Source organism: Cebus imitator, unplaced genomic scaffold, assembly GCF_001604975.1.
Source record: "Cebus imitator isolate Cc_AM_T3 unplaced genomic scaffold, Cebus_imitator-1.0 Scaffold25, whole genome shotgun sequence".
Taxonomy (NCBI): domain Eukaryota; kingdom Metazoa; phylum Chordata; class Mammalia; order Primates; family Cebidae; genus Cebus; species Cebus imitator.
The window spans coordinates 6,094,207-6,121,598 of record NW_016107340.1 but is presented as its reverse complement, the minus strand read 5'-3'; the positions used below and the strand labels follow the sequence as shown (position 1 = coordinate 6,121,598).

Sequence of the window (27,392 nt, the reverse complement as noted above, 5' to 3'; positions counted from 1 at the left end):
TCTGACTTCAGCTGGATCCTCGAAACTACTCAGTGGACCTTTAGCCATTTCTTGATCATCTATCCATTCATTCATTCAGACATATTTTTGAATACCTACTATTAGCCAGATACTGTGATCTGCTAAAGGTGCAATCGGAGTGTAGAAAAAATAGGCAGTCCCTGTTCTTAGGGAGCATACAATCAGGTAGACTCCAAGAGGCAGATGTTTTAAACCTGTACAAACACCTCAGTCATTTTTGTTTCCAGGTGGTTTCAATGACAATCATAGGTTCACCACTGTAAGAAGTTCCTGGGTCTATATTTCCAGCCTAGAGATCTCCACACAGTTCCCCTTGTTCTCTAGATGTTTGAAGCTGGGAGGTCACAGGATCTTTGGTCACTATTCCCCAACAGTGCTGTCTGCCCTCACAACTCCCTCCTGTGTCTCCTGTCTCTGAGATTTCAGCTCATCCACCCCGATGCCCTATCCAGGAGTATGGGCATCCTCCTCCACTCAGGAAGACCTCCTATTCTGCATCCAGAGATCACCAGTTCTATTTATTCTTCCTCCTAATCACTTCCTTCCTCTACATCTTTCATACCACTGCCTTATCATCAACTCCTAATTAATTTCCTGGTCTCCATCCTCAACCATGTTTCCTCATTATAGTCTTCATGTTGCTTCTAATAACTATGATCATGTCCTATTCCTGACCCAAGGTTTTCAATGGCTTTTCACAAGCTCGAGCAAGGTTTTGGTAACTGTTTTTGGCATAGGATAATTTTTATTTTCCAAAATACTGAAAAGAAATGAATTATCAAACTATGAAAAGACATAAAAGAAACTTAAATGCATATTACTAACTGAAATAAGCCAATTTGTATAGGCTACATACTATATGATTAAATTATATGACATTCTAGAAAAGGCAAAACTATGCAGACAGAAAAAGATAGTAATTTCCAGGAGTTAGAGGAGAGGGAGGGATGAATAGGCAGGGCATAGAGGATTTTTAGAGCAGTGAAACTATTCTGTGTGATACTATCACTATAGTGATATATACAAGTCATTATACATTTGTCAAAACCTAAATTTGTCCATCCTAAGCCTAATTTTGTCCATTATGCATTTGTCAAAACCTAAATTTGTCCATCCTAAACTTGTCCATCCTAAACTATGGACCTTCGGTGATAATGTTGTGGCACTGCAGGTTCATCATTGGCAACAAGTGTGCCACTCTGGTGAAGGATGCTGATAATGAGGGAGGTTATGCATGTTTGGGGATAGGGGTGTATGGGAACTCCTTGTACTTTTTGCTCAGTTTTGTTGTGAACCTAAAACTGCACTAAAACATAGCCTATTTTAAAAATAATGATAACAGTATGAAGAATAAATGGAGCTTCTTTGATGGAAACTGTGGCAGATGGAAAGAAGAGGGTGGAAAGAGATGGAGCCTTTGCTCCTCCTTAACCCCCAAGTGTTTGTTGAGACCTGGGTCCTTCAGATTTGAAGGGATTCCAGAGATAGAGAGGACAAAAGCTAAATGGCTTAGCAAGGCAAGCAAGGGTTCCTATAATCAGGCCTGGCTTTCTTTCCAAGCTCATTTCTTGCTGTTTGTTCCCCAATACCTTGTACTCATAATATTCTATACATGTGATTCATTTCCCTAAGTACCTCACCTTGGTGGAGCCTCCTTTTGGAGTTGCCATTGCTTGCATTGCTTCCTGTCTTAAAACTCTTGCCCTCCCCATCCACTTGACTTCTCCCTTCAAGTGTTAAGCCAACTGGCAACCCCTGTTCCCCTATCAAGCTATCCCAAATCTGAGACTTTCTGCATGGTTCACTTGTCCTATACTCTCCAATATGGCATCTGTCAGATATATTATCAGTTTGTTTTTGCAAGCCTAACTCCCACTGCACTATGAGAAACTTGAGGGCAGGGTCCATGCTCTTGTCCTCGTATCTCCTGTAACCAATGCCTGGTGTCATAAACATTTGCTTAAGAATAAATAAATGAATGAGTGAATTAATGTAAATTCCACTATGTTTCTCTCATAAGACAGTTCAGATTGTGAGTTTGGTCACTCTGACTTCAGGTCCTCACAATAATGGGCAGTATATTTACAGAACAGGCCAGCCACAGCAACCCACAGGTAGGATTGTCCACATAATATTAATACTTTTTCCTATTTCTCTCCTTGGCAGAGCTATGTTCCTTCAGATGTACCATCAGTTCACTCTCAAGTTACTTCACCTTTCTACTCCCGTTTACACATGCTCTTAGTTCACCAAAAGGAAAATTGGCAGGGCAAGGAATTTCCAGCTGTTCCTTCTCTGGTAGAGAAGAAAGTCAGAATTGTTACCTTTAACTATGACTTTTAGAGTACTTCAAGAAAAAACATCTGCAGCCTTTTGATTTCCCGGCAGTTTTACTACGTAATTTCTAAAGCCTCAGTTGAACATAGGTCGTGACTGAGCTGACATCCCAAGCCTACAGCAGTAAATCCAGTTCCATTTGGATTTGACAGCTGGGGTCTGCAGAGCCTGACAAATGATCTAAGGCTGGTGTTTTATTTCTTTCTATGAATTTCTTGTCTCCTCTGGCTTATAGAAACAGCTCAGAAAAGTTCTCAAAGAGTGCTTATTCAAGCTGTCAAGCTTTGTTACCTGTTTTGAATGAAGCCAGTCAGCCCCATGAACTTCCTTGTTTCCTCTTATTTTTCATGCAGTGTCTTATCACAAGTGTTCAGGCTCTTGAAAAAACTTGAAGCTCAAATCAGAACTTGCTGCTCCTGAATCAAGCCTGTTTCAAAGTTCACTAAAATGCCTGCAGCTCATATACACTGTCTACAGTTTAAAACAAAAATCAACTAAAATTGGAGACTGACCTGTGGAGACTGGCATTACACAGACACCTGAATGTCTTATTGTCTTGAGGGTTTTCAGTTGAGTTTTTTGTGTACTTACTGACTAAATTATTTTCCACCATAGATCCAAATGGGTAAATAGTTGGTCAATGATTTTTCATTCAGAGGGAAATTTATAGCACTAAATGCCCAAAGGAGAAAGCAGGAAAGATCTAAAATCGACACCCTAACATCACAAAAGAATTAGAGAAGCAAGAGCAAACAAATTCAAAAGCTAGCAGAAGACAAGAAATAACTAAGATCAGAGCAGAACTGAAGGAGACAGAGACACAAAAACCCTTCAAAAAATCAATGAATCCAGGAGATGGCTTTTTGAAAAGATCCACAAAATAGATAGATCACTAGCCAGACTAATAAAGAATAAAAGAGAGAAGAATCAAATAGACACAATAAAAAAATAATAAAGGGGATATCACCACTGATCCCACAGAAATACAAACTACCATCAGAGAAAACTATAAACACCTCTACACAAATAAACTAGAAAATCTAGAAGAAATGGATACATTCCTGGACACATACACCCTCCCAAAACTAAACCAGGGAGAAGTCGAATCCCTGAATAGACTAATAACAAGTTTCGAAATTGAGGCAGTAATTAATAGCCCACCAACCAAAAAAAGCCCAGGACCAGACCAGATTCATAGTCGAATTCTACCAGAGGTACAAAGAGGAGCTGGTATCATTCCTTCTGAAACTATTCCAAACAATAGAAAAAGAGGGACTCCTCCCTAACTCGTTTTATGAGTTTAGCATCATCCTGATACCAAAACCTGGCAGAGACACAATGAAAAAAGAAAATCTCGGGCCAATATATCTGATGAACAGCAATGCAAAAATCCTCAATAAAATACTGACAAACTTAATCCAGCAGCACTTCACTACATATATTTCTTACTTTACATTAATAGGTAGTTCCTTTCAATAATGAATACTGAATAATTATTTACTGTAAAGATATTATTTAAAAAAACTAAGGTCAGAATGTCCCTGATAATGAATTTCCAGGGTCTTTCAAATATGAGTCAATAATAACAATGTCAGAGCCATAAATTAAGCAAATGTCAAATTACCTTAGGCTTATGGTGAACAAATACCACCTTCACCTCCCAAGTCAGATCATTAGGAAGAATCAGAAAAACTCAGTCATTGATGCCTTTCAGTGTCTTTGAAATACCCTCTCACACATGCCAGCTCTGCATCTCACACATCACCAGGGCCCCCAGGTTGTAGTTTCTGACCCACCCTAGTCACTCCTTCTCATTCTTTGGAAATTTTAGTTCATTTCTCACTGTCACTCTCCAACGTAAGTTTTGCTGTATTTTTAGTGATTTCAGTGACCCCAAAGATGATCTTCCCTGCACCTTCATCTCCAAGTTTCTCAACCTTCTCTCCTCCACTGATCTTGTCTTTGGTACAACCTCCACCACTCTTTCCCAATGAACACACCATGGACTATGTCACTGAACCCCTCTATAACCCCAATTTCAAGCGTTTCCCTTTTCAACCACTTTCTATCCTTCCAACCAGTGTCTCTAATGTTTTTGCTTCAACAATTCTTTGGTCCCTATGGGTTATATACTTTATTGATCCTATCTATTTTTCATGGTCTCTCAGCTCCCTAATTTTATCTTGTGGCTCATTTTCCTGGCTCCAGTCCTCATTTCCCTTTCTATTCAGTTTAAATGCCAACTCCACCATTAAAAGAACTACCCTACACAAGCCCTCAGCATCTTTGCCCTCTCTTTATTATCTTCTTAAAAAAAAATCCACCTGAACTTGCACAACTGAACATGGCTGGAAGAAAAACACATAACTATGAACAGGTCTCACTTCAAATTTAATCACACTGATATTAAGTTGGTCCTTAAGGCTGTCTGGCCACTATGTTTCCCAGCCTTGGTCAGTTCACTCTTCTGCTGTCCTGTATGTCCTCCCTCCAAACTTCTAACACCTCCTTCTTATCCTCACTGCCAACTGATGACATTGCTTCTGATTTCCATTGAGAGTATAAAAGCAATAGAAGAGAACTTCAACAAGATACCTCCCCCTCACCACTCTATCAATCACCTCAAAGCCCATGTAGTCTGCCTTCTTTCATGTACTCTTTCCTTGTGTGCATCTCATGTCCTCAAGGGATCATTCCAGATATTCTCGCTCCTTCTTCTGCATCATTTTTTCTTCTCAAAAGTATTTCTCCTTAAGTGTATAAATATGTGGTCATTTCTTCCATGAGCAAAAGCAACCTCTCTGATCCCACTTGTTTGCTCAGTGCTGCTCCATTTCTCTGCTTTTCTTTATAGCAATCATCATCCAAAAGAGTAGCCTTCAGCTTGTCTCTTTCCATTCTCCCAGGGGCCCATTCCAATTATGCTTTAAACCCTACCATTCCACCAAAACTCACCTTGTAAAAGACATCAATGACCTCCATGTTGCTGAATCTGATGGTCAATTCTTGGCCTTCATCTTGCTTGATGCATGAGTAGCACTTGATGGGACTGATCACTCCCTCCTCCTCAAAAGGCTCACCTGGATTCCAGGACTCCATTCTCTTCTGATTTTTCTCCTGCTTCCCTGGTTGCTTTATTTTCAGTTTTCTTTGGCTCCTCCTCAGTTTCTCAATTTCTTAATGTTGGATTTCCTAGGTCTTAGACCATGTGCCTCTGTTTTCCATACTGTCTATATGCACACCCTTAGAGCTCTCATCCAGGATTCCGGCTTAAGCAGCATCTACATGTTGATGACTCCCAAGTTAATATATCGAACTCTCCTTCCTAAAGTCTAGATTTGTATGTCTATTTGCATACTTGATAATTTTTATTGCAGGCCTGATCAATATCTCAAATTTAGTATGTCCCAAATCAATCTCTTAATCTCCCTCCTCCCTAAATTTCTATCTCATTCTTCTACCTCATTTACTCATACTTCACCCTTTCTGTTGCTCAGGCAAAAAAAAAACCGTTAAAGTCAATCTTTAACTTTTCTCTTTTCTGTCATCTTCCACATAGAACCCAACAGAAAAATCTTCCAGGTTTTACCTAGAAAGCATAGCCACACTCTGACCACTTCTCACTACTTCCTCAGTTATCATCCTGGTGTAGACTTAGGCCACAGAACAGTTTTGATTTGTGTTGAATGGCCGGAATGCCAGGGCTGCCTTTTCCTGGGATGTCTGGAGGACTCAAGCCTCCCCAGTCTCACACTCAGATTCCATGATTTCAGATTCATCATTATGCTATTAGAATTGCCATCTCTATTTAGTCCTCTTTAAATATTGACTGGGAGGAATAACAATTTTATTTATTAATGCATATTAATGTACATTTGTTTGTGTGTATTTCACCTTGCCCCCCAAATATTTAGGGCAGATTGTAAAAGCATATAAAATGCATAATAATATCAAAAAGTGAGGAAATTAGGCAAAGGGAAAACAAGGATAAACAGAAAAAAAATCAGGAGAATTGAGGGAGTGGTGAACTGAACATATGAAATGCATGCTGTGCTGTGTAGTCCTTCATGCTTGCTAAATGGGAGTGGCACACGAGTCCCTTCCTCTGAGGTGTGCTTTTGCATCAGCTTGCCTTATGCTCGATGGGCCCCTATAAGGAATCATGAACAGAGTGGCTCCTTGGAAGACGGTCATGATGGGAAGAGAAAGGCTCAAAGGAGAAGTGGGGAATACTGGCCAGGAAGCCTCCTCCTCATCTGATACCAGGTCCTGGCCTGCACTACAATCACTCCCTGGTGCCCTCCCAGTCTCCCACCTTCCAGCCCACCCCCACACCACACCCTGACTACTTACCAAGACCCAAGCAAGAAACTCTGAGTCCTGATTTTCCAAGATTCCTATAATAAAAACAAAGCAACACTTGGTCATCATTTCCTCCGGTGAATCTGTACATACTTAAGTGGACATTGTATCTCACTTTTGGCATTATTCCTGATGAGTCATGGTAGAGACAGAGCCACAGATGCAGACATATTGTCTTGGGACGAGTCTCCCTTGTGTGGCCACTCAGGCACCGGAAGCTCAAAATCTGCTCAGGTGCAGCACGGAACAAAATGTCCCCCACAGAATACAGCTTTTCAGTCCCAAATTGTCATCTTTATTGACTTGTTTACACAGCTATTGGCTTTCTCTCTTCTTCTAGAATGTGAATTTCTTAAGGGCAAACTTCTTTACCTTATTCATCAACCATTCATTCATTATTTACTAATAGAGCCTGACACATAGCAGACCCTTAATACATATTTCTGACTTATTGACTAACAAACTGACTTCTAGAACAGGATATTACTTCTAATGGATGTGAATTATTACAATAACAAATACAAAACTGTCTTTTAGGTTATTTTAACTATATCCTATATTTAACATTATAATACATAAATACATATTTAACTATATTATATATATGTGTGTATATATATTTAATTCAAGATCACATAAAATTACCACAGAAACATCAGATAGTTCTTTAAAGTGATACTTTTTTTTTTCTTGACATCCTGTTTTTATCCCCAAAAGTTTAAAGAAAATAAATATGTTTTTGCTTTCTAAATAAGGACAGAACTAGGAGCTCTAGTATTCATTTGGCTATAAGTCTTTGTGGAAATCCAGACTCAACCCATTTTTCTGTCTTCTGACTAGCAGCTGTCAGAGAAGAAAACAAATTCTCAGAGACAGGATGTTTATAGCATTAGTGTAAGGGTGCAAAGTGAGCAGGCGAAGCTGAGATAACTATAATGTTGTAGAAAAGTGCATCCCTTATTCTCTGATAAGGAGCTCTCATAAAAGTACAATTTCCTTTCTTGCTTCCACACCAAAGGAAACAACACAAATACAACTTCCAATTCGGTGGCACAGCTCAACTACCCCAGGTTCTCCCTTAATTTGTCATCAGTTTTGGTTTCTTTAGACTTAGCAATTAGTATTCTCATTTTTGTATCGCACTTTTTCCCTCTGCTTATTAACGTTGTCTATAAAATGCCACCTAAGCAACACATTTAATTGCACAGCATAGTAAAAATGCATCAAAATGCAAGGAGTCGAAAGACCTGGGCTTTTGATCCATTGTCACAGCTAGTTGGATGACCTTGTGGAAATTGCTCCCTTTTTTTTCTGGGGTTCAGTCTCTTCATTCAGAAGATGTAGTGTTTGTTGAAGTCTATGCCATTTGCCTAGCATCACTGTCTGTAGGGCCAGAACATGAGAATGTGTGCTAAAGTGTTACTCTGTAAACAAGTGCAGGGCATAGTGATTTCTGGTTCTTTCTGACTCCTACCCTTCAACAGACAGGGTGCTAAATTTTCCTATATGAATTGGATATGTCTAACTGGAAGAAAACTGTTACATAAAGATGTATTTGGAAAATATTTTGAACCACTAAATAGAAGAAAAATAATTGGATGGCTCCAGTGAGAATAATTTGTATAAGAAATTGTTCATTTAGTAATTTTTCAGAAATCAATAGATATACAGCCAGAAGACCTGTCTGGTAGTCCAAAAGTTTACTGATTTTAAAGGGTAGGAATCTAGAGCAAATGCTATATTGTGGGGAGAATTTTTTTTTTAAGTTGTGGAGATACAGAGAAGAACAAGTCATGTTCCTCTACCCTCAAGGAGCCTAGAGTCCAGTGAGGGACACAGAGAAACAAACATGTTATTCCAGTAACATGGGGTATGTCCTACCATGGAGATCTTTGGGAGCACATGAGATGGGGGCTTCCTCAGGCTTATATTTGCATAACTTTGTGGTTATCACGGAGAAAAGGATCTAGATAAGGGTTTTCATGTATTTTTTAGTATCTTTCAGTGACTCTGAAAACAGTAGGGAGAAGTGACTTGCAGAAAACTGTAGAGCAAGACAGTTCTAAGGCTGTCTTCATAGTTCAGAGATTTTTCTGACTCAAATAAGGCAAAGTTATATCACTGGAAACTTATCAGAACCCAAAATGGGGAGACTTGTCCTATTTTCCTTATGGCAGCGACTTAAGATAATGATCACTCTGTTACAGGTTTCAAAGACCAAACTTGAGAACCGTCAGCAAAAACAAACTGCAAACTAGCGAGTACTAATGGCTTATTTTCTTTCCACTGTTGTTTAAACACCCAAGATGGCTTTTCTGGAATGAAAGCCTTACATGATTTTTAAATGTAAGAAAACTTCAATTATAGACTAATGCTGCTATAGCGGTGATAGGTCCTCATCTTGAGCCTTGGTATTTTTGCCTCCCTTAACTCTTTAATACCTTTAATTCATTTTCTAAATATCTTCATTCTCTAGACAGAACAATTAAGAAATTTGGGTGGTCACTTTTAAAGTGAGAGGCATTTTCTGGGCATGAGATATATCTGGGTCTATATGTGCATTGCCCTAACTGTGTCCAGATGTAAGTTTCTTTGTGAGACGTGTACCACTTAAGGCACTCCCAACACAGGATGGTGCCATTAACTTTGCAGCTGGAGGAGGTAGGAGGAACTAGCTACCTCCAATTCAGGGCATGAAATCCCAACGATTTCTGCTATTCCAAATGGCACACCTGCATCCTCCTGTCTTTATCCATGTTTGTGCAGTACTAAGTGAAGATGTAGCTATTGTCTAGTTATTCTAAGCCACTTAACAACTGTTGTATAATAGAAGCCCAAATATTTGATACATTTGATCTAATGAGTTCAATAGCTTGTTTGTGTGGCTTTCTGCAACAAAACAACCTTTTTTTTTTTTTGAGACGGAGTCTTGCTCTGTCACCAGGCTGGAGTGCAGTGGTGCAATCTCGGCTCACTACAACCTCCGCCTCCTGGGTTCAAGCGATTCTTCCACCTCAGCCTCCCGAGTATCTAGAACCACAGGCACATGCCACCATGGCCGGCTAATTTTTCTGTATTTTTAGTAGAGACAGGGTTTCCCCGTGTTAGCCAGGATGGTCTTGATCTCTCGACCTTGTGATCCGCCCACCTCGGCCTCCCAAAGAACAAAACAACTTTATATAAGATTTTCTATTTCTTAATTCCTCAGTGGTCCCATAAGTGAGGCTACATAAAAATTCTGTAAGCACATAAAATTGCCAATTAGATTAAATTATTTTTCCATTTAATTCAAAATTGTTTCACTATTCAGGTTTAACTATTTTATCTATGTCAGATATACCAGAAACAAGTCTCACTATGTTCATTTTTAGTATCTGCTCCTGTTCAACTCAAAAGCTCCTCTTTCTCAGGTGAACCTGAACTGCTCTGCTGCTAATATTAGAAATGAATGACATCAATGTGGAGGCATAGAACACTTAGTTTTGTGAGTCAAATTTTGGAAATCCTAAAGCACCAGTAAAGATTTATCTGGAAAAGGGATATAGCTTCTTGAGACCTCAAAGGTTGTGACTCCCCTTTCTTTCTGAAGGCAGACTCTCCACTCAGTGAATACATGGCTGACCTTATTTCAAGACAATGATTTTTTCCATGGCAGATGCACTGAATGTAATTCCCAGTCTCATTCTATGGAGCATCCACCAGGCTCTTTTTGCTTTTAAGGCAATAATGGAGTAGTGAGAACTGAAATCAATCATCACTTAGGCCCAGTATTGTAGGCCACTCTGATGCTCAGTTTCTTTACAAGTCAAAGAGGCTGAAAGCAGAAGATTAGTAACCCAAATGTGTTGTTTTAAATGGCTTGTTTCTCGATGTGTATATCTTAGACCTTATTCACAGTTTTAAACAGCTGAGAAAAGTAGCTTGCAAAAGTATGTGCTTTGCATTTGACCAAGAAAGAAGCATATTCATGGGGCAAAATCCCTGATTTAAAGGTTGCCACAACAGGGACAGCTGGAAAGCATATGCAAGAGGCTCCAGCAGCTGTGTCAGACTAGCAGAAACAAGCTGGGTTTGACCTGGTTTTCATGTGGGCAGAGAATTACATCATTTGCTGTCTCACTCTATTTGAACATCTTTCTGATCCGTCTAAATCACACTAGGCCTTATCTGGAAGTTACTAATTGAATACGAGATATGGGTTTGGGTTTTTTTTTTTTTTTAAAGAAATGCACATTTAATAATGTACGCGAGCAGAAATCATGTCCATTTGCCAGCCAGCTGATTTTGATAGTTACAAGGTAACATACATTTTGACAGCCATGAAGGTGGCTACAAATAGTAATAAATAACATTTTCTTATGAGGGCACTGTTCATCACTGTTGGTCAGTAAATAATGACTCATTTGGGAATCACCAGGCACATAAATGATTTAGCCAGGCATTTTGATGACAGACATTGACGGGTAGCACAATAAAAGTTTTATTCTTACCTTTTTTTTTTTAATAGTGACAAAATAGAATAGGATTCTTCCAGATTATTTAATTTAAAAATTTAAGTCATTTGTCAGTTTATTTAATTTAAAAATTTAAGTCATTTGTCAGTTTATTTAATTTAAAATTTTAAGTCATTTGTCAGTTGCAAATTCCAACTAGGTCCTTATTCATTTTCTTTGGACATGTAAAACACCTGCTGATTTGTGTCTTTCTAGAAAAGTCTAGAGAAGTATGGGGAAAAGAGGCTTTCCTATAATTAATTAATTAGGTCAAAGGAGATGTACCAAATTTTACCTATGTGCCAGGCCTCAGACTAGGCTTTGAGTCTGGGCTGAGTGGCAGATAGTTGCTACTGTCATGGAGCTTATGTCATAGAGGGGAGGAAGATATTAAATGGATTAATTATTCAATTATAATATTAAATAAAAGGACAGTAGGCCCTAAATACAAAATTGGGACCCCAATAAAGCTGACCCAATCTGGGTGGTTAGGAAAAGCTTCTCTAGGGAAGTAATATTTAAACTGAGATCCAAAGGAAGAGTAGGAAGAAACTTAGTGAAGAGAACAGGGATCAGCATTTCAAACAAAGTGAACAGCATGTACAAAGGCTCAGTGACTGAAAGAAGCATGGGTAATTGAAGAACCGAAATAAGTTCCAGGCAGTAGAGGAGGTGAGGAAAAAGGGTTTAGGGTGTCTACATGAGTCTGATAGGGCGGCAGGAGCCAGATCAAACAGTGCCTTAAAGATTATGTTGCAGGTTTTGACCTTAATATGGAATAACAGAAGATGTTCGCAGGGAAAATGGGTTAAAGGGAGGTAAGAAGAGGAGCTAGAAGGCTGCTTAGTTAATCCTGATGCAAAATGGTGGTGCCTTGAAATCAGATTTAGTGGAGTGGAGAGGATGGGGAAGATTCCAGATATCCCCAGCAGGTAAAATCTACAGGACTTGGTATTTTGATTGAATATGAGGGTAAAGAAGAAGGAATGACTGGTCATTCTCAGGTTTTTGACTTGGCAAGCTAGGTGAAGAGGGGTGCTTTTCACTGAAGTACAGTGTTCATTGGGGACATAGGAGAAACAAGCGTTCTGATTCTTAGGGCAATCTTGTGGGGACTGAACATCCATGAGACATCCAAGGTTAATTTTCTGGAACTCAGAGTGGAGAGACAGATTTTCCGAGTATCCAGGGTAATAGGCACCATGGGCTGGGTCAGCTGCCAAGGCAGCTGATGTTCTGTTATAGAAGAGGGCCCAGGATGGGGCCTTGAGGAGCTCCAGCACTACAGGTGATGGAGAGGAAGCTGAATAGGCAAAGAAAACTGAGAAGGGGTGGTAAAGGTGTAGAGGGAGACCAGGAAAATGTCTGTGGAGAAGCCAAAGCAGGGGATGGTTTCAGCAGGGAGTGAGGGAGCAGCAGTGTTGAAGGCTGCCATGAGAGAGAGCACAGTGAGTGGGGTGGAGAAATTCCCTTCATGTTCAGCTTTGTGGGGATTGCCGTTGACTCCTGTGGCAGCCATTTCAGTTGTGTCAGGGATGGGAAGCCAGGCTGAGTGGACCAAGGAGAGGAAAGGTGTAGAAATGGTGTTCACCAGATGTGTGTGACCTTGGGTAGGTTGCTTGACATTTTAAAGTCTCCTTCCTCATTCATAAGTGGAGGTAACAATAGTATACTACTTTTGTTGACAGTTAAGTGAGAAAAGATAAATTCAGTACCAGTCCTACCATATTTCAGTGTTCAATTAGTTAGTTGCTTTCTGTCTTTCTTATTTCTTAGAAAAAGCACTACTTTAAACACTGAATTTGGTTTTGGTATGGGTACAAAATCTGGCAGGAGGCTGCCTCTGTGACTTTCAAGACCCACTTCCCCAACCTAATAATCCTCTCAGTTGCCCTAATGATCTTCCAGCCTAGATGAATTTGTGCTTAGACACTGCAGATAGCCTGAATCTATTATATGCGAATTATAAGCTATTTTGCTAGAGTCATTAGAAAAAGTGAGAATGAGAGGATGAAGACAGATAAAAGAGACAAAGAAGAAAGTACTACTTTGGAGAAATGATAGAGGTCTGAGGAGTTTAGAACTGTTTCCATGATCACTAGAGCAGGGAAAATGGAGCTATGACATAAAGTTGTGTGGATATAACCACACAAACTTGAGTGTTCTGTGGAGGTGGGGCTTGAGGAGTGCCCACTCATGTCTACTTAGCCCTTAAATAAGAGCTACTGATTGCTTTTCCTGCCTCAAGCATCTAAGGCAGCAGAACAGCTGGACATCAGAAACTCAAGAGTCTTAAATTAGAAGAATCTGGAACCTCTGCCTTAAGGGTGTATAATTTTGGGATATATAAACTTGAATGGGAAAAATATATATTTTAATTTTTTACCACCTTTTAACTGAAAGTTAGCATATCCTTCTATTCTCAATGTAGGCAAGAAACCACATAAATACTCGTGTTACTGCTTGTGACTTTGACACCATCAAAAACTACAGGTGTTTATCACTTCAAAGTTGCTTTGGAAATGTCAAAAAATCATTTACACTCACCATTTACACTCATTACCACTTGGAAATCATGGTATTTGACCCACACCTAGAACTTGTTAATACATTAATAAAGAAGTGCACACATTACTAGGTCACAGATTTGGTTTTTACATATTTTGAACTATATTTCAAATTAACTGGAATCCTGTGTATTTTATGTAATGTTATATGAAAGCTGTTTCCATAAGATGAAGGGAAAGCCTTCCCCAGCATCCACTTTGTGATGAGAGCTGTAATTAGTTTTCACTGTAATGAGTTTTCAAAGGCAAAATAAAACAAAAAACATTCTGAGGTAGGGGTTCTATGCCTTATATCTTTCTAATTCCAACTGCTGTGGGTGTATATCTTACTTTCTCTTTAGAAAGCAAAGTCAGCAATTTAACAGAGACTGAGGAATGAGCCTGACTGAGGAGGAGGGCGATATTTAAATACACAATCAAAAGTAAATGCTTTCAGCCATAATGCATTAGTCTGCCTTTCATTTTCCTTGACAGGGTAACAGAAAATTAATGCCTGTTTTTCTATGTGCCATGTCTTTTACATCTGCAGTCAGAGTACCCGATATCACAGTGCATCTTATGTTTATTGTGTACAAAATCATTTCTTCTTCCAGACTGAGATCCATGAGGCCAGGGATTGTGTCTAAGGGGTGTGCATGTTCCCACAACCTAGCACAGTGCTGGATGCATAACAGGTATTCAGTGATGCTCACAGTGCATGCTGTAATGCTGTCACTTTGCTGTGGTTAAAGACAGCATTGCTACTCACTTGCAACTCTTGTTGGCTAGGTGGTTTGCTAGAAGACATGGGTCAGTTGAATGCAGTGGTGAAATGCAGTATAGTGCAGAAGTACCTCTATCACTTATTGTCAGCAAAGCCTTGGGAAATGTATGGAACCTCTCTGTGCCCCATCTGTTACACGGGGATAATAATAGAAACTACTTCATAGGGTTGTTGTGAGGATTCAACGTGAGAGTTGTAGCATTGAAGATAGTGTTTGGCACATGGTAAATGCTCTCTAAGTGCAAGCTGTTATCAGACAAACACAGGTTGAATCCAAGCTCTGCTCCTGGTAACAAGGGGCAACTTATTTCACCTTATTTCAGGAGACAGATTCCTCCCTCCATAAGTGAGTTTCTAACCCTCCATTGAGTGGAGGAACATAGTAAACACTGTGGCCCTTCTTTTAACCAGCATTCTTGTTAGGACTTCTTCTTTTAATCTTACAAGAGGCTGGAGTTTGTGAACCTGCCTAGCAGGATGCCTTCTATCCCCACACAGACCCTTTTTCTTGTCCCTCTGCCTTTCCAGTTAACTGTGGTCACTGTTCCAATGGAAGGGCTGAGTCCCAGGTCCCAAGTGTTTGCAATGTTAGAGCTTGGGTCTGGGGAGAAAGGGGGAATCATGACCATGGTCTACTCCTATGTTCAGCCTTGACTCTACTCTTTAGTTCTAGTAGCTCCGACACTTTACACCACCTGCTGGTCACCTCATCTGAATCTTCAGTGCATATTTCAAATTCAGAATGTCAGTCTGCACGTCAGCCCCCACCCAAACAATGAAGCTCAAACCTGGATATTTTGTCTTCTTCCTCTCCCTTGGCCTCTACAACCAGCCAGCAAATCCTGAACAGCCAGCTTCCTTCAGCAGCACCCTAACTTCTTCACAGCCACTACTAGGTCAGACTCTCATGACATATAGTTCCTGGCCTGCTCTTCTGCCTCTACATTCAATCTTGTTCTCTCTCTCTGTTGATTTCTGATCAGCCTTACCAATTTCTCCTTTTTATGTAGCCACTATTATTCATGCCCTGTTACCTTCCCTCAATTGCAAAGTACTTGATTGTAGACTTCAAGCCTGGTGCATATTATAAATCAGACTCCAAGCCTGATTTATATTTGTCTTCCTCATAATGCTTAGCACCATGGAAGTGTGACTCAATACTTCAGTGACTAAATGAATGATCCAATAACAAAGTCTGAGAAGCCTTTCTTACCTCTCTCATGTGGACCTCACAGTGAGATATTATTTTATTATTCATTGTTTTGTGTTTAGTTTGACTATTACAATTCAGTTGTCTTATTCACGATCATAGCACAATAACGCAAGAAAGAAGGCATGCATATTAAAAAGGAGGAAATAAAACTGTCTCTCATCAAAGACATGATTATTGTCTATGTAGAAAAACTCCCAAAGAATCTTCAAAAATCTCCTAGAACTAATAAGTGAATTTAGCAAGTTTGTGAGATATAAGATCAGGATATAAAAGTCAATTGCATTCCTAGGAATAAATTACCTATTGGAATTTAAAATTTAAAAGAGTAACACTATTTATAATAGCATACCCAAAATGAAATATTTATTTGTAAATTTATTAAAATATGAGCAATCTCTGTATGCTAAAAACTAAAAAAACATTGAATAAGGAAATGAAAAAGGTTCTAACTAAGTAGAAAGGCATATCATTTTCATGGACTACATGACTCAATATGGCTAAGATGTTAATTCCCCTCAATTTGATCAAAGGACTAAATATAATCCCAATTTATATCCTAGCAAAATACTCTGCAGGCAGCAACAAAGTGACTAAAAATGTATATGGTAAGATAAAAGAACTCAGATATTCAAAACAATTTGAAAAAGAATAAAGTTGGAGAACTCATACTATCTGATTTTAAGATTTAATATAAAGCTACAGTAATCAAGGCAATGTGGTATATGTTAAAAGGAGTGAAACACATACAAATGAAATGGAATAGATAGTAACTGGAACAGAATAGACAGGTAATAAATAGCCCCACACAAGTACAATTAACTAATTTTTGACACAATTGCAAAGGTGATTAAATGGAGACAGTTTCTTCAACAAATGGTGGAGCAAATGGAATAATTGTTCATATATAAAAAAAAAAAGAGCCTTGACACAAATCTCACATCTTATACAAATATTAAAGAAAAGTAGATCATAGATCTAAATGTAAAATATGAAACAATAAACCTTCTAGAAAAAAATGGGAGAAAATATGTGTGATTTTGGGTTTGACAAAGTTTTTAGATATGGCATCAAAAAGATGATCCATTAAAAAATTTAAAATTGGACTTCATAAAAATGGAAGACTTTTGTTCTGAGAAAGATACTATTAAGACAATGAAAAGACAAGTTACATGCCTAAAGAAAATGTCTGCAAAAACCCAATTAAAAGTGACCAAAGTACTGAACAGACACTTCACCAAAGATGAAATTTGATGGCAAATAAGCATATGAAAAAAACGCTCAACACCATTAGGAAAATACAAATTAAAACCATAATCAGATACCACTATATACTTATTAGAAAGTGTAGGTAAAAACAAACGTACAATACTAAGTGCTGGCAAAGATACAGAGCAACTGGAATCTCATATGTTGCTGGTGAATATGCAAAATGGTACAGCCCACTTTAAAAAACAATTTGAAGGTTTCTTACAAAGTTCAACAAGCTATACCATCTGACTCAGCTATTTCATTGCTAAGTATTTACCAAAGTGAATTAAAAACTTACATTCACACAAAAAACTGTATATAAATATTTATAGCAGCTTTATTCACAAACACCAAAGGCTGAAAGTCCCCCAGTTGTCTGCCAATGGATGAATGGATAAACAAATTTGGGCATATTCATACAAAGGAATACTACTCAGCAACAACAACAAAAAAATTAAAGGCATTTTGCTAAGTGAAAGACACTAAACTCAAAAGGCAACAATATTATATTACACTTACATGACATTCTAGAAAAGACAGAACTAGAGGGACAGAAAGCAAGTGCGTAGTTACCAGGACTTGGAGGTGGAGAGCTTCACTACAAAGAGGCAGTATGAGGGAATTTCAGGGCTTATGGAACTCTTCTGTATGGGCAATAGCATGACTTTGTGCACTTATTAAACTCCATACAACTATGGAACGGAAACACAAAAAGTGAATTTCACTCTATGCAAATTTAAAAACATCTACCAGAATGTTGAGGGGACCCAAGATGAAATACAGACTATGAGAAATGAATTTAACTGTATTACAAATTAATGGCATGCCACACTGAAGAAGGGGGGAGCAAAAAACCTGACAAATAATTTTGGAAAACAGTCTTTTGACTGGCTATTGCAAAGCTAAGAACAACAACCAAAAACAAAAAAAAAACCTATACACAAACACAGTACTCTACCTGGCAAATTTGTTTTTCACAGGGTTATGAGTTAACCATTCTGAAACTAGAGTTGACTACTAGGGTTTACAAATTTAAAAATGTAGTAAAGGAAGCCTTGAATACTAGACCCAGAAACTAAATAAAAGCAGAAGAAAACTGAAGACCTCTTGAAGTCAACATCCTTTAATTATTTAACTTCATTTTATCTGTAAATGTTCTCACATTGTCAGAACATTGGTTTTGGTTTGTTTCTTTGCTTTTTGTTTTCTTTTCTAATCCAGCACATGCTTACGCAGTAGCTACTAAGATACATCAAGAGCTAGTAACTGACTGAAGTTAATGATGTTCTTTCTCTCCAGAAGAATAACATTGAATATAGTTGGCCCAGGACTACTTTGAGCACTGTTATCAATGACTAATGCTTGGTCAGGCTACACTTCTGGTTTTAGTTTATCTTCGTTCTTGAACCTCTACTTTGAACTTTTTATTATTCTTCATTTTTTAGTTTGTTGTGTCTCAGAAGTGAAGGTATTGTATCTCATTCTGCAGTGACCAGCAGCGAAGTGGTGTCTGACTGGAGCGCCAGGCATTGTGCCTTCTCATAGTGACTGGGAAATACCCACAATCAGCAGTGGGAATTGCCTTTCTAAATGCAGAGGTCCCTTGGTGCCAATCCTGATTTTATTTGATATAAAAGGAAATCTCCTTCCCATAAACACATGAAAGTGAGGAAAAGTGAAAACATTTTCCTCTCATGATACAGCAAGGCACCAGATGAATATATTCATTAGGGCCTTAAGTCAAAACCTGATTGAAATTCTCTTGAAAATGAAATCAAAACTACCCCTCCTTGGGCCCCGGTGAATTTTTACTGCTGCAAATAAATTTTTTAATTGACTTCAGGCATTTTTAATTAATCACAGCATGGCAACTATAGAATCCTATGAAACAACCTTACTTTTTGCATTTGTGAATTAATCCATCCCGGGAAATTAAAGTAATTAATTCCACTTGGTTAAAATCATTACTGATGCTTTATTCAAGCTGAATGACTTGACTGGTTCTAAGCAAGATTTAGATGACAGAATTTCATAGGCTAGAGCCTAATATTGATGGCACAATAGCTGGTGCTCTGAGGATTCTTTGATGTGCCCCTAAAGAAATCAATTTTCAACTTTAGTATCACCATATAATGAGAGTGAAAATCATTATGTAAAGTAGGTGCTGTCTACACTGTGGCTGGTTATGTTAGTCACAACTCCAATTATACCTAATTTTTGGACTGAATCAAGCTTTGTATTTACTTTGAATCCATTAATTAGAATGTTTAGCATCTACAAGCACATGTCTCTGACTTTTGAAATGGAAAAGTACAACCAATCATATATTTTTTCTTTTTCATTTAATGGGTGAACATAAACACATACTTTATTTTGCCTATCCTGAACTCAGGTTCTTTTTTTTTTTAATGGAGACGGAGTCTCGCTCTGTTGCCCAGGCTGGAGTACAGTGCCATGATCTCGGCTCACTGCATTATCTGCCTTCCAGGTTCAAGTGATTCTCCTGCCTCAGCCTCTTGAGTAGCATGAATTACAGCTGTGCCCCACCACACCTGGCTAATTTTTTTATTTTTAGTATAGAAGAGGTTTTGCCATGTTGGCTAGGCTGGTCTCGAACTCCTGACCTCAAGTGTTCCACCCACCTTGGCCTCCCAAAGTGCTGGGATTACAGGTGTGAGCCACTGCACCTGGCCCTCTAGGTGCTTTTACACACCATTCATACACAGAACACAGGCAACCATTCTGAGTAGGCATGCTTGTGCCCATTTTATCCACAAGAGAGATGGAGGCTGCCAGAAGTTAGGTAATGGACCAGGGTCCCACATATCCAGCAGGTTGTAGAGACTGGCAAGGAGTATGGTCTGATGCTGGAGTGTGTGGTCTTCCTCTGCCCCTTGCTGCCTTCACATGGTCTGTCCATCTGAAGTGACCGAATTCTTAGCTATTCCCTAGAGAAATAAGTAGGTCTAGAAGGGCCCTGAGACCTGGGATACGGTCCCAGCTGAGTTTGGCCATTTCTGAGTTTGGCTGAGAGAAGGGGAAAAATAAAAGTTTCTGCTGCCTGAAGTAGTCATGCACACCCCCTCCCAGCACATCCCCATTTGTTCTCTGGCCCCCACTGAACCCCCTCCCCCGTCACTTTTCACAGTCTCTCTGTGATTGATGCCACGGCAGTGGTGGGAGTTGGTGAACTGTCACTCATCTTAGTCCTTTCCCGATCAGCCCTCAGCCAGAAACAACAGGGTAAGAAAATAGAGCAGAAGGAAATTAACAACTCATATTGGTTCAAAATTTATCAGAACTTACTTCATTCTGTTTTGCAGTTTTGAAAAAAGGAGAAAATGAAGTTATTTCTGTGGATTAGGTTAGGTAACCTTCACTTGGGGCCAGGTCACACTCCCATACTGGTGAGGATTTTGGTGTTTGGAACTAGGCATCTCAGTTAAAGGAGTTTATCACCATCTAGCAGTGTTAACTTGCCATTCATTACAACTCTATGGGCCTCATTTCCCTTTCTCTGTAGGAGTTCAGTGGTCTTGTCTTAGCCTCCCTGCTTCCTGTCTGTACCTCTTTCCTTTTTAATGGTATTCTCTCCTGCCCCTTTGGTACGGAGTACTTCCAGTTTTCAGGTTCTACCTCTTTTCTCTTCATCAAATTCTGCTCTGAGGAAAGTCAGAGTAACCAATTCTCACTCAGATGTAAATCATCAACAGGACAAAGTGCTGACTGGAGTGGGGAAAGAAAGGGGAGATTAGCATTCCATCACTAGGATTCTCTGGATTAGGAAAAATGTCTCTTTGCATTTGCATCTGCTTGGAATGTTTTTCCCACATGCTCTTATTCAAGACCCAGCTCCAAAACCCTCCTTTCCAAAGGGGCTTTCCCAGGAAGCGCGGGTGACTTCTTCCACTACCGTGCTCCTATCTCAGTTCTGCCCCTCTCATGTTTCTTTGCGTATCATCAGCAAATCTGTCTCTCCTGCAAGCTCATGTGCTTCTTGAGGATAGATTCTGGTCCCTGGTATGATGCCAGGCCATGCAGACTGACTGATGACCACGAAGCTGGGGAGCATCATAAGAGCTGCATTTACTTTGACCATGGTAGGCTATGGTTTTCACAGTGTGGATTGAGATAATGGTTATTAGAAGCTCCACTTCCCTCTACAGTCCTGTATTTACTACAACTTCTATTTCTTCAATTTTATAAGTATTGCTGTCTGAATTTATACCACTGTAAGATGCATTTGTTAACAAATTTCATCTTTTAAAATGCAGATACTCCTAACAGAATTAAGCCTATTCATTTATACAACATTTATCGTGTATCTACTCTGTGCTATACACTGTCCCATCACTCACACCAAAATACTAAGGGGCTTACCAAAATACTAACAGGCTTACAAAAACACTGATCTTTTCTTCTATATATTGAATCAAGAGCTCCAAGTCAAGACCTGATAATTCTGCTTTTAATAATCAATCTAAAAGGAAACTTCAGAAATGTGAAATTAGGTTTATGTACAAAAATATGGATCATAGGAGTTATTTATAATGTTGAAAGGAAGAAAACTGTTCAGTTATAGGAGACTCCAATTGTTTTATCAATAAGATGTATTATTATGTAATTATTTTAAATTACATTTAAAAGAGTAGCTTATTAAAACAAGAAAATGCTTGTATTACCATGTTAAATGAAAAAAAGCAAGATAAAAATTTGGTTTCTGTATGACCTTTAAAAATGCATAGATGACAAAGCCTAAAAATAGTCACCAAAAATATAAATAGTCGTGGTCCTTCTAGGTGGTAAAATAGTGGTTGATTTTTAGTTTTTACATATTTATATTTTCTAAACGTTTTGTTCTGAGCACATATTGCTCTTATGATGAGAAAAAGACAGTTACCGTACTAAGAAAATAAAACCAGCTCCTCTTAGTTGCTAAGGTCAACTACACAAAGGGAATGGGATGAGAGGAAGCAGGACCATTTTATGGGTAAAATGAACCCTTGTGAGGATGGACACAGAGGGTTGGGCTGGCAATCTGAGGGCTCTGACCCCTGCGATAATAATCAGGAAGACGGGATAGCAGGAGGTGGGAGGGAATAGAAGACATGTTTTGGGGTGGCTTCATGTTGCCTAGGCCAAGCCTAAGATGGGACCATGACTTCTCAGGGTTTGGACAATTGGAACGAAAGCTGTTGTCCAAGACTGACTACATGGCTCAGCAGGAGCCCCTCACTGGGCCTGTTCCTTACAGGTAGAGTGAGCTTCTAACCTCAGTAGGATTCATATTTATTTTGCCATTTTTTTAAAGTTAAGTATCAGTTAAAGGAGTTTATCACTATCTAGCAGTGTTAACTTGCCATTCATTACTAGGTGCTGAGCCTTCTAGGCTTGCCTATATTTTATAGCTGATGTCTTTTTTTCTTTGCTCTTCCCCAAAACAGATACATACAGCATCAAAGCCATCAAATTGTTTTGCATGAAGTAATTTCTGGCCACTCTCCCTTCACTCCTTCCTACTCCCAAAAAAGATTTTAAGTGAAACTGGAGAAAGGGAACTATAGTAATGAGAGGCTGGAATTAGCAGAAAGCACCTCTGGCTTTAGAGCTGGACTCCACCTGTCACTTGCACCAGGATGTATACCAGGATGCACTGGGATGCTGGGAAAGTCGCTTAACTTTCCCAAGCCCCAGTGTCTTCATCTATAAAACGTGGATACATTTAGTGCTTGCCTTAACCTATTTATCTCACAAAAGGTAGTTGTGAGATAAAGTATGTGAAAACGTTCGCAGTGCTTAGATTCTTTATCTCTTTATTCTTTATTTATGTTAGTTATTACCATGATAATAACTATGGAATTAATAGTTTCAGAAGCTGCTGCATAAGCTGAAACAAGTGGAGACAGACAATCCATCATTTGTGTACTGTCAAGGGGAACAATAGCCTTCAGTTCCATAGACTGATGGACAGACTTTGTAGTAAAATCAAGTAATCCACGCTGTTAAGAACTCAATTGAGACATTCTGTATAGTCAGTTATGCAATAAATCAAAAATAACAGACTAAGAAATATTTAATAGAAGTAGATACAAATGTTTTGTGAAAAAGAAATTTATTATTCAGTCCTGTGCTTTGAGACCTTCACTCATATTTAGGCCAAAAAAAGATATTAGGAAGTAATTTCACTTAAATTATGAAGGTCATAAATAATATGGGGGATGGCAGGAGAAGTAGGATTGAGGAAAAAATAGGATGGGAAAAATAAAATATCATGTTCAGACTGAACTGAAGATTTCTGTGCAACTGCAGATTATCTTATAAATAGTTCTGAGATTTATTACACTCATTTACATAAAACACATTTGTTCAACCTCTACTGTTTCCAAGAACTTACAAAGCAATAGAAAAGACACACACTTGGTAGAAAAGTCTACTTGAGGAGACAACAGATAATTATATTATTACATTATGTTGTTAGGAAGGAGAAGCATAGGGTACAATGAACATATCCTGTGTATTGTTAAGGTCCTAGTATATCATAGCCTGAAGAATCCTCCCTATGAAACACCTCAAGAACTTACTGTGAGATCTTAGTATCAAGACAAGGTCAATTTTCCAAGCATTTGAAACAATGTAAATACAGTGGCATAGAGCATGGGTTTTCAAGGCAGTTCCCTGATAACCAAATTGTGGCCATAGTTTCTACATCTATAAAATGGATATGTCTTAGTTTTTAATCACATAAGGTTGCCGAGAGACTTAAAACATTTTTCCTGTAGAAAGCCTAGCTCACTGTGCAATCTATAGTAAGCACTCATGAAATGTTAACCATTATTGTTATATTATTAGCTATTATCTAATGGACACTTGCAGGAGCTTTTACTGATTGGTTTCAAGAAAGTGTAGAGTCAATTTTGTGGCCCATAGAACATGCACTTGTATGTCATTATGGCATGTATATTTAAGTTCATTCTTGGCTCAATTTTTGGCCACCACCCTTGTTTTTCTTGACTGGAATAATACACGGTATGGATGACTGGATGAATGAAGAGATCAATAAATAAATAAATGAAATCCCTCTCAACTAAGTCAAGAAATAGCTCTTTTAGCTAGACAAATAGTGCTCAGGAGTTGGGCATTCTTTCCACAATCTCACAGAACAATGAGAACTCATTTCCTGACTTTTATATACAGATGGCCCTTGAACAATGTGTGGGTTAGGGCCACATATTTCTTCACACAGCCCAAGTCTATCTATACCTTTTGACTCCTCCAAAACTTTACTAGTAGCCTACTGCTAACGGGAAGCCTTACTGATAACATAAACAGTTGATTAACACATTTTTTTTTTTTGAGGCAGAGTTTCACTCTTGTTACCCAGGCTGGAGTGCAATGGCGTGATCTCGGCTCACCACAACCTCTGCCTCCTGGGTTCAAGCAGTTCTCCTGCCTCAGCCTCCTGAGTAGCTGGGATTACAGGCACGTGCCACCATGCCCAGCTAATTTTTTTGCATTTTTAGTAGAGACGGGGTTTCACCATGTTGACCAGGATGGTCTCGATCTCTTGATCTCGTGATCCACCCCCCTCAGCCTCCCAAAGTGCTGGGATTACAGGCTTGAGCCACCGCACCCGGCTGATTTACACATATTTTGTATATGTATTATATATGTATTGTTACAATAAAATAAAATGTTATTAAAAGATCTTAAAGAAGAGAAAATATATTTACTATTCACTAAGTGGAATAGATCATCATAAAGATCTTCATTCTTCCTTACATTGAGTAGGCTAAGGAGGAGGAGGAAAAGGAGGGGTTGGTCTCACTGTCTCAGGGTTGGCAGAAATAAAAGCAATTCCACATATAAATGAACCCAGGGAATTCAAAACCATGTTTTCAAGGTTCAGTTGAATATTTGGACATAGGCATATTGATTCCTCACATTAACAATGAATGGATCTAAACACTGAAAAAAACAATAGCCATAACTACAAAAAGCAACTAAGCAACCAACTTGCCAGGTAGGTTTAGAAAATGTGTTACAGATCAAAATTCAATAGGGCTGCTACCCTCTTTTATTAGGCATACTTCATTCTGTGGCTATAACTCAAAAGAAGTTGCCAAGTTAACTGAATTATTGGATTCAGCCAATGGCTATTAATGTTACCAGACTCTTGGGTATACATATACACAGGTAAACTTTTCTCTAGGAACTCCAATATACACAGTTTTTACAGGGGAAATCTCTTGCTACATCAACTATGCATTCTATTTAGGAAGAGCAATTATAATATAAAGCAAAGAATCCTAGATCTGGAAGTGAGGTACATGAATTTTGATCTCATGTAACTGGAGGCCACGCACCTTGGTTAACCCGTGTCAGGCTCTAATCATACCTGCTTGCTTGGTGCACAATTATGCATGGGACCCTTCTCCCTTTTCATTTTAAAAAGCCTCCCACTTTGGATAATAAATTATATGGTCTTCTCATCAAATCTAATTAATAGTTGTGTGTCCTTGAGCCTTATGCTGGGAAAAAAAAAAAAAAACTCTCTTCTGCAGGAAAGAAGAGAAAAATAAGTCAGAAGTAAGTGTTTGGGCTCATCCTTCCCTCTACTTGCCCACTATGGTTAAAACTCTCCAGAGGGTAAAGAAAGATTAGAAATAACCTGATAAGCTTGTGGGAATCTCAGTCTGAGTACTTGCTCCTCAGGCCCTTGGATACCGAGAATAATTCCAAGCCCTGGATGGAAGCTCCCCACTAGCATGGCTTGACCAGACGAGTGACACGGCATGGTAACCAGGCTTCACTGTGGCAGCCTTGAAGTTTCCTACACTTTCTCCCACTTTCTGCCACCATTTTGGGAAAAAGGAAAGAGGTTCCTGATGGAGAGTTTCACTTTTAAATCAGAAGAGATGGAATTAGCTTCAAATGAAATATTTTAAGTGCTTTCTCACCTGCCATTAGCAAGAAATGGATTTTTCCCTATATCTAAGTAGTAGAAGTAAATGTTATCCCATCAGTATTTATATCTTCAGAGCTCAGCATAGGGTTGGGGCAGGTTAGTCCTCAAACATTTGTTGAGGATTTAGCTGCGCCAACCCTATGCTGTTCAATGAAGCTTCAAATCATAAAATAGACAATAAAACTCCAGATTATTTTAGTATAATCCTACTGAAATATTAAAACACTTCCTGAAATAATATTCATAGTCATAGTTACAATAGGGAGAGAAAAAAACAACAAAGGAATTTAGAGAATTATCTTTGTTGACCACTGAGCCTTCAACAGTAATTTGTTTCCTTGTGGTATGATCACAAGCTGGTCTCATATACTATAAAAATTTAGCCTTCCTTCATGGCCTTTTACATAGGCTACTGCCAGAGGTTAGCTAATATGGACTGTAGTCTCCACTGATCTTACTCAGATAAGGAAATCCCAGCATCCCAATCTTTATTAGATAAGCAAAACACATTTTGAATAATCACATATTATTGTCTCATCTGTTCTGCAAAGGGAGACAGGAAACCTCTAGATTTATCATTAAAATAGCAGGTGTTGGAGGAATGTAGATTCAATTATTGAGAACCTATTTTTTTAGTTCTGGGCAGTTTGACAATAATTACATTAAAATTTCCTAAGACATTTTTGATAAAAATACTGGTAGGCCAAAAGTATATGTTTACAAAGATAGCTTATATAAAAGTTGGGAATAGACCCATTTCTTTCTCTAAGTGAACAGAAAAATGTATTCCTTAGACTAACTTGTAAATATACTGTTTCTATATTTGGAGATACTAGATTCTAATAGTACTTAACATTGGTCTCAAAGGATTATGAAACACTAAGGTTATTGCATTTCTTAATATGTTCCCACCTACAATACTTTTTCTTTTCTTTTTCCTTTTTCTAAAAAAAATCAAACCACAATTTGCTTTTCTAAACACTTTACTAACTAGTGCAAGAAAAAAAGTTGAAAATCTTTGGAGAGATTTTGACCTTTTCTCTTAATGCTGCCTTGCCAAGCAATCATTCTTTCACAAATGTAGAGAAGAATATATTCTAGAATGATCTTTAAATTTAATTTGGCTCATTTTGGAGATAGTATGTTGGAAAGTTGGCTGCAGGCCTTTGTTGCTGTTCTGAAAAAAGAGAAAGGCAGATTTCCCTGGGTGGCTGTAGCCTTGGTGTAGTGAACCATTAACTGAAGGGAAATTGATTTCCAATTGTTAGACAAAGAGAATGGAAATCTAGACTCAGACCCTCATGGTGGCTTTTCCACGGACTAAATGAATGAACTTGTACATCGATGGGGCAAAACAGCCACATTTCAACACCAAGATGCATCTATTAGCTGAGACATTCTTTTTTTTTTATTGTACTTTAGG

At 38.6% G+C, this 27,392-nt stretch overlaps 1 protein-coding gene across 3 annotated transcripts in view; it reads right to left on the bottom strand.

Moving 5' to 3' along the window:
- KCNAB1 (potassium voltage-gated channel subfamily A member regulatory beta subunit 1) overlaps positions 1 to 27,392 on the bottom strand; it is a 394,665-nt gene that overhangs the window by 96,526 nt on the left and 270,747 nt on the right. For all 3 annotated transcript variants that reach the window (XM_037736473.1, XM_017522928.2, XM_017522930.2), the window contains exon 2: positions 6,712 to 6,755. In XM_037736473.1, the coding sequence (XP_037592401.1) occupies positions 6,712 to 6,755 (44 nt within the window). The remainder of the gene's footprint in view (positions 1 to 6,711; positions 6,756 to 27,392) is intronic.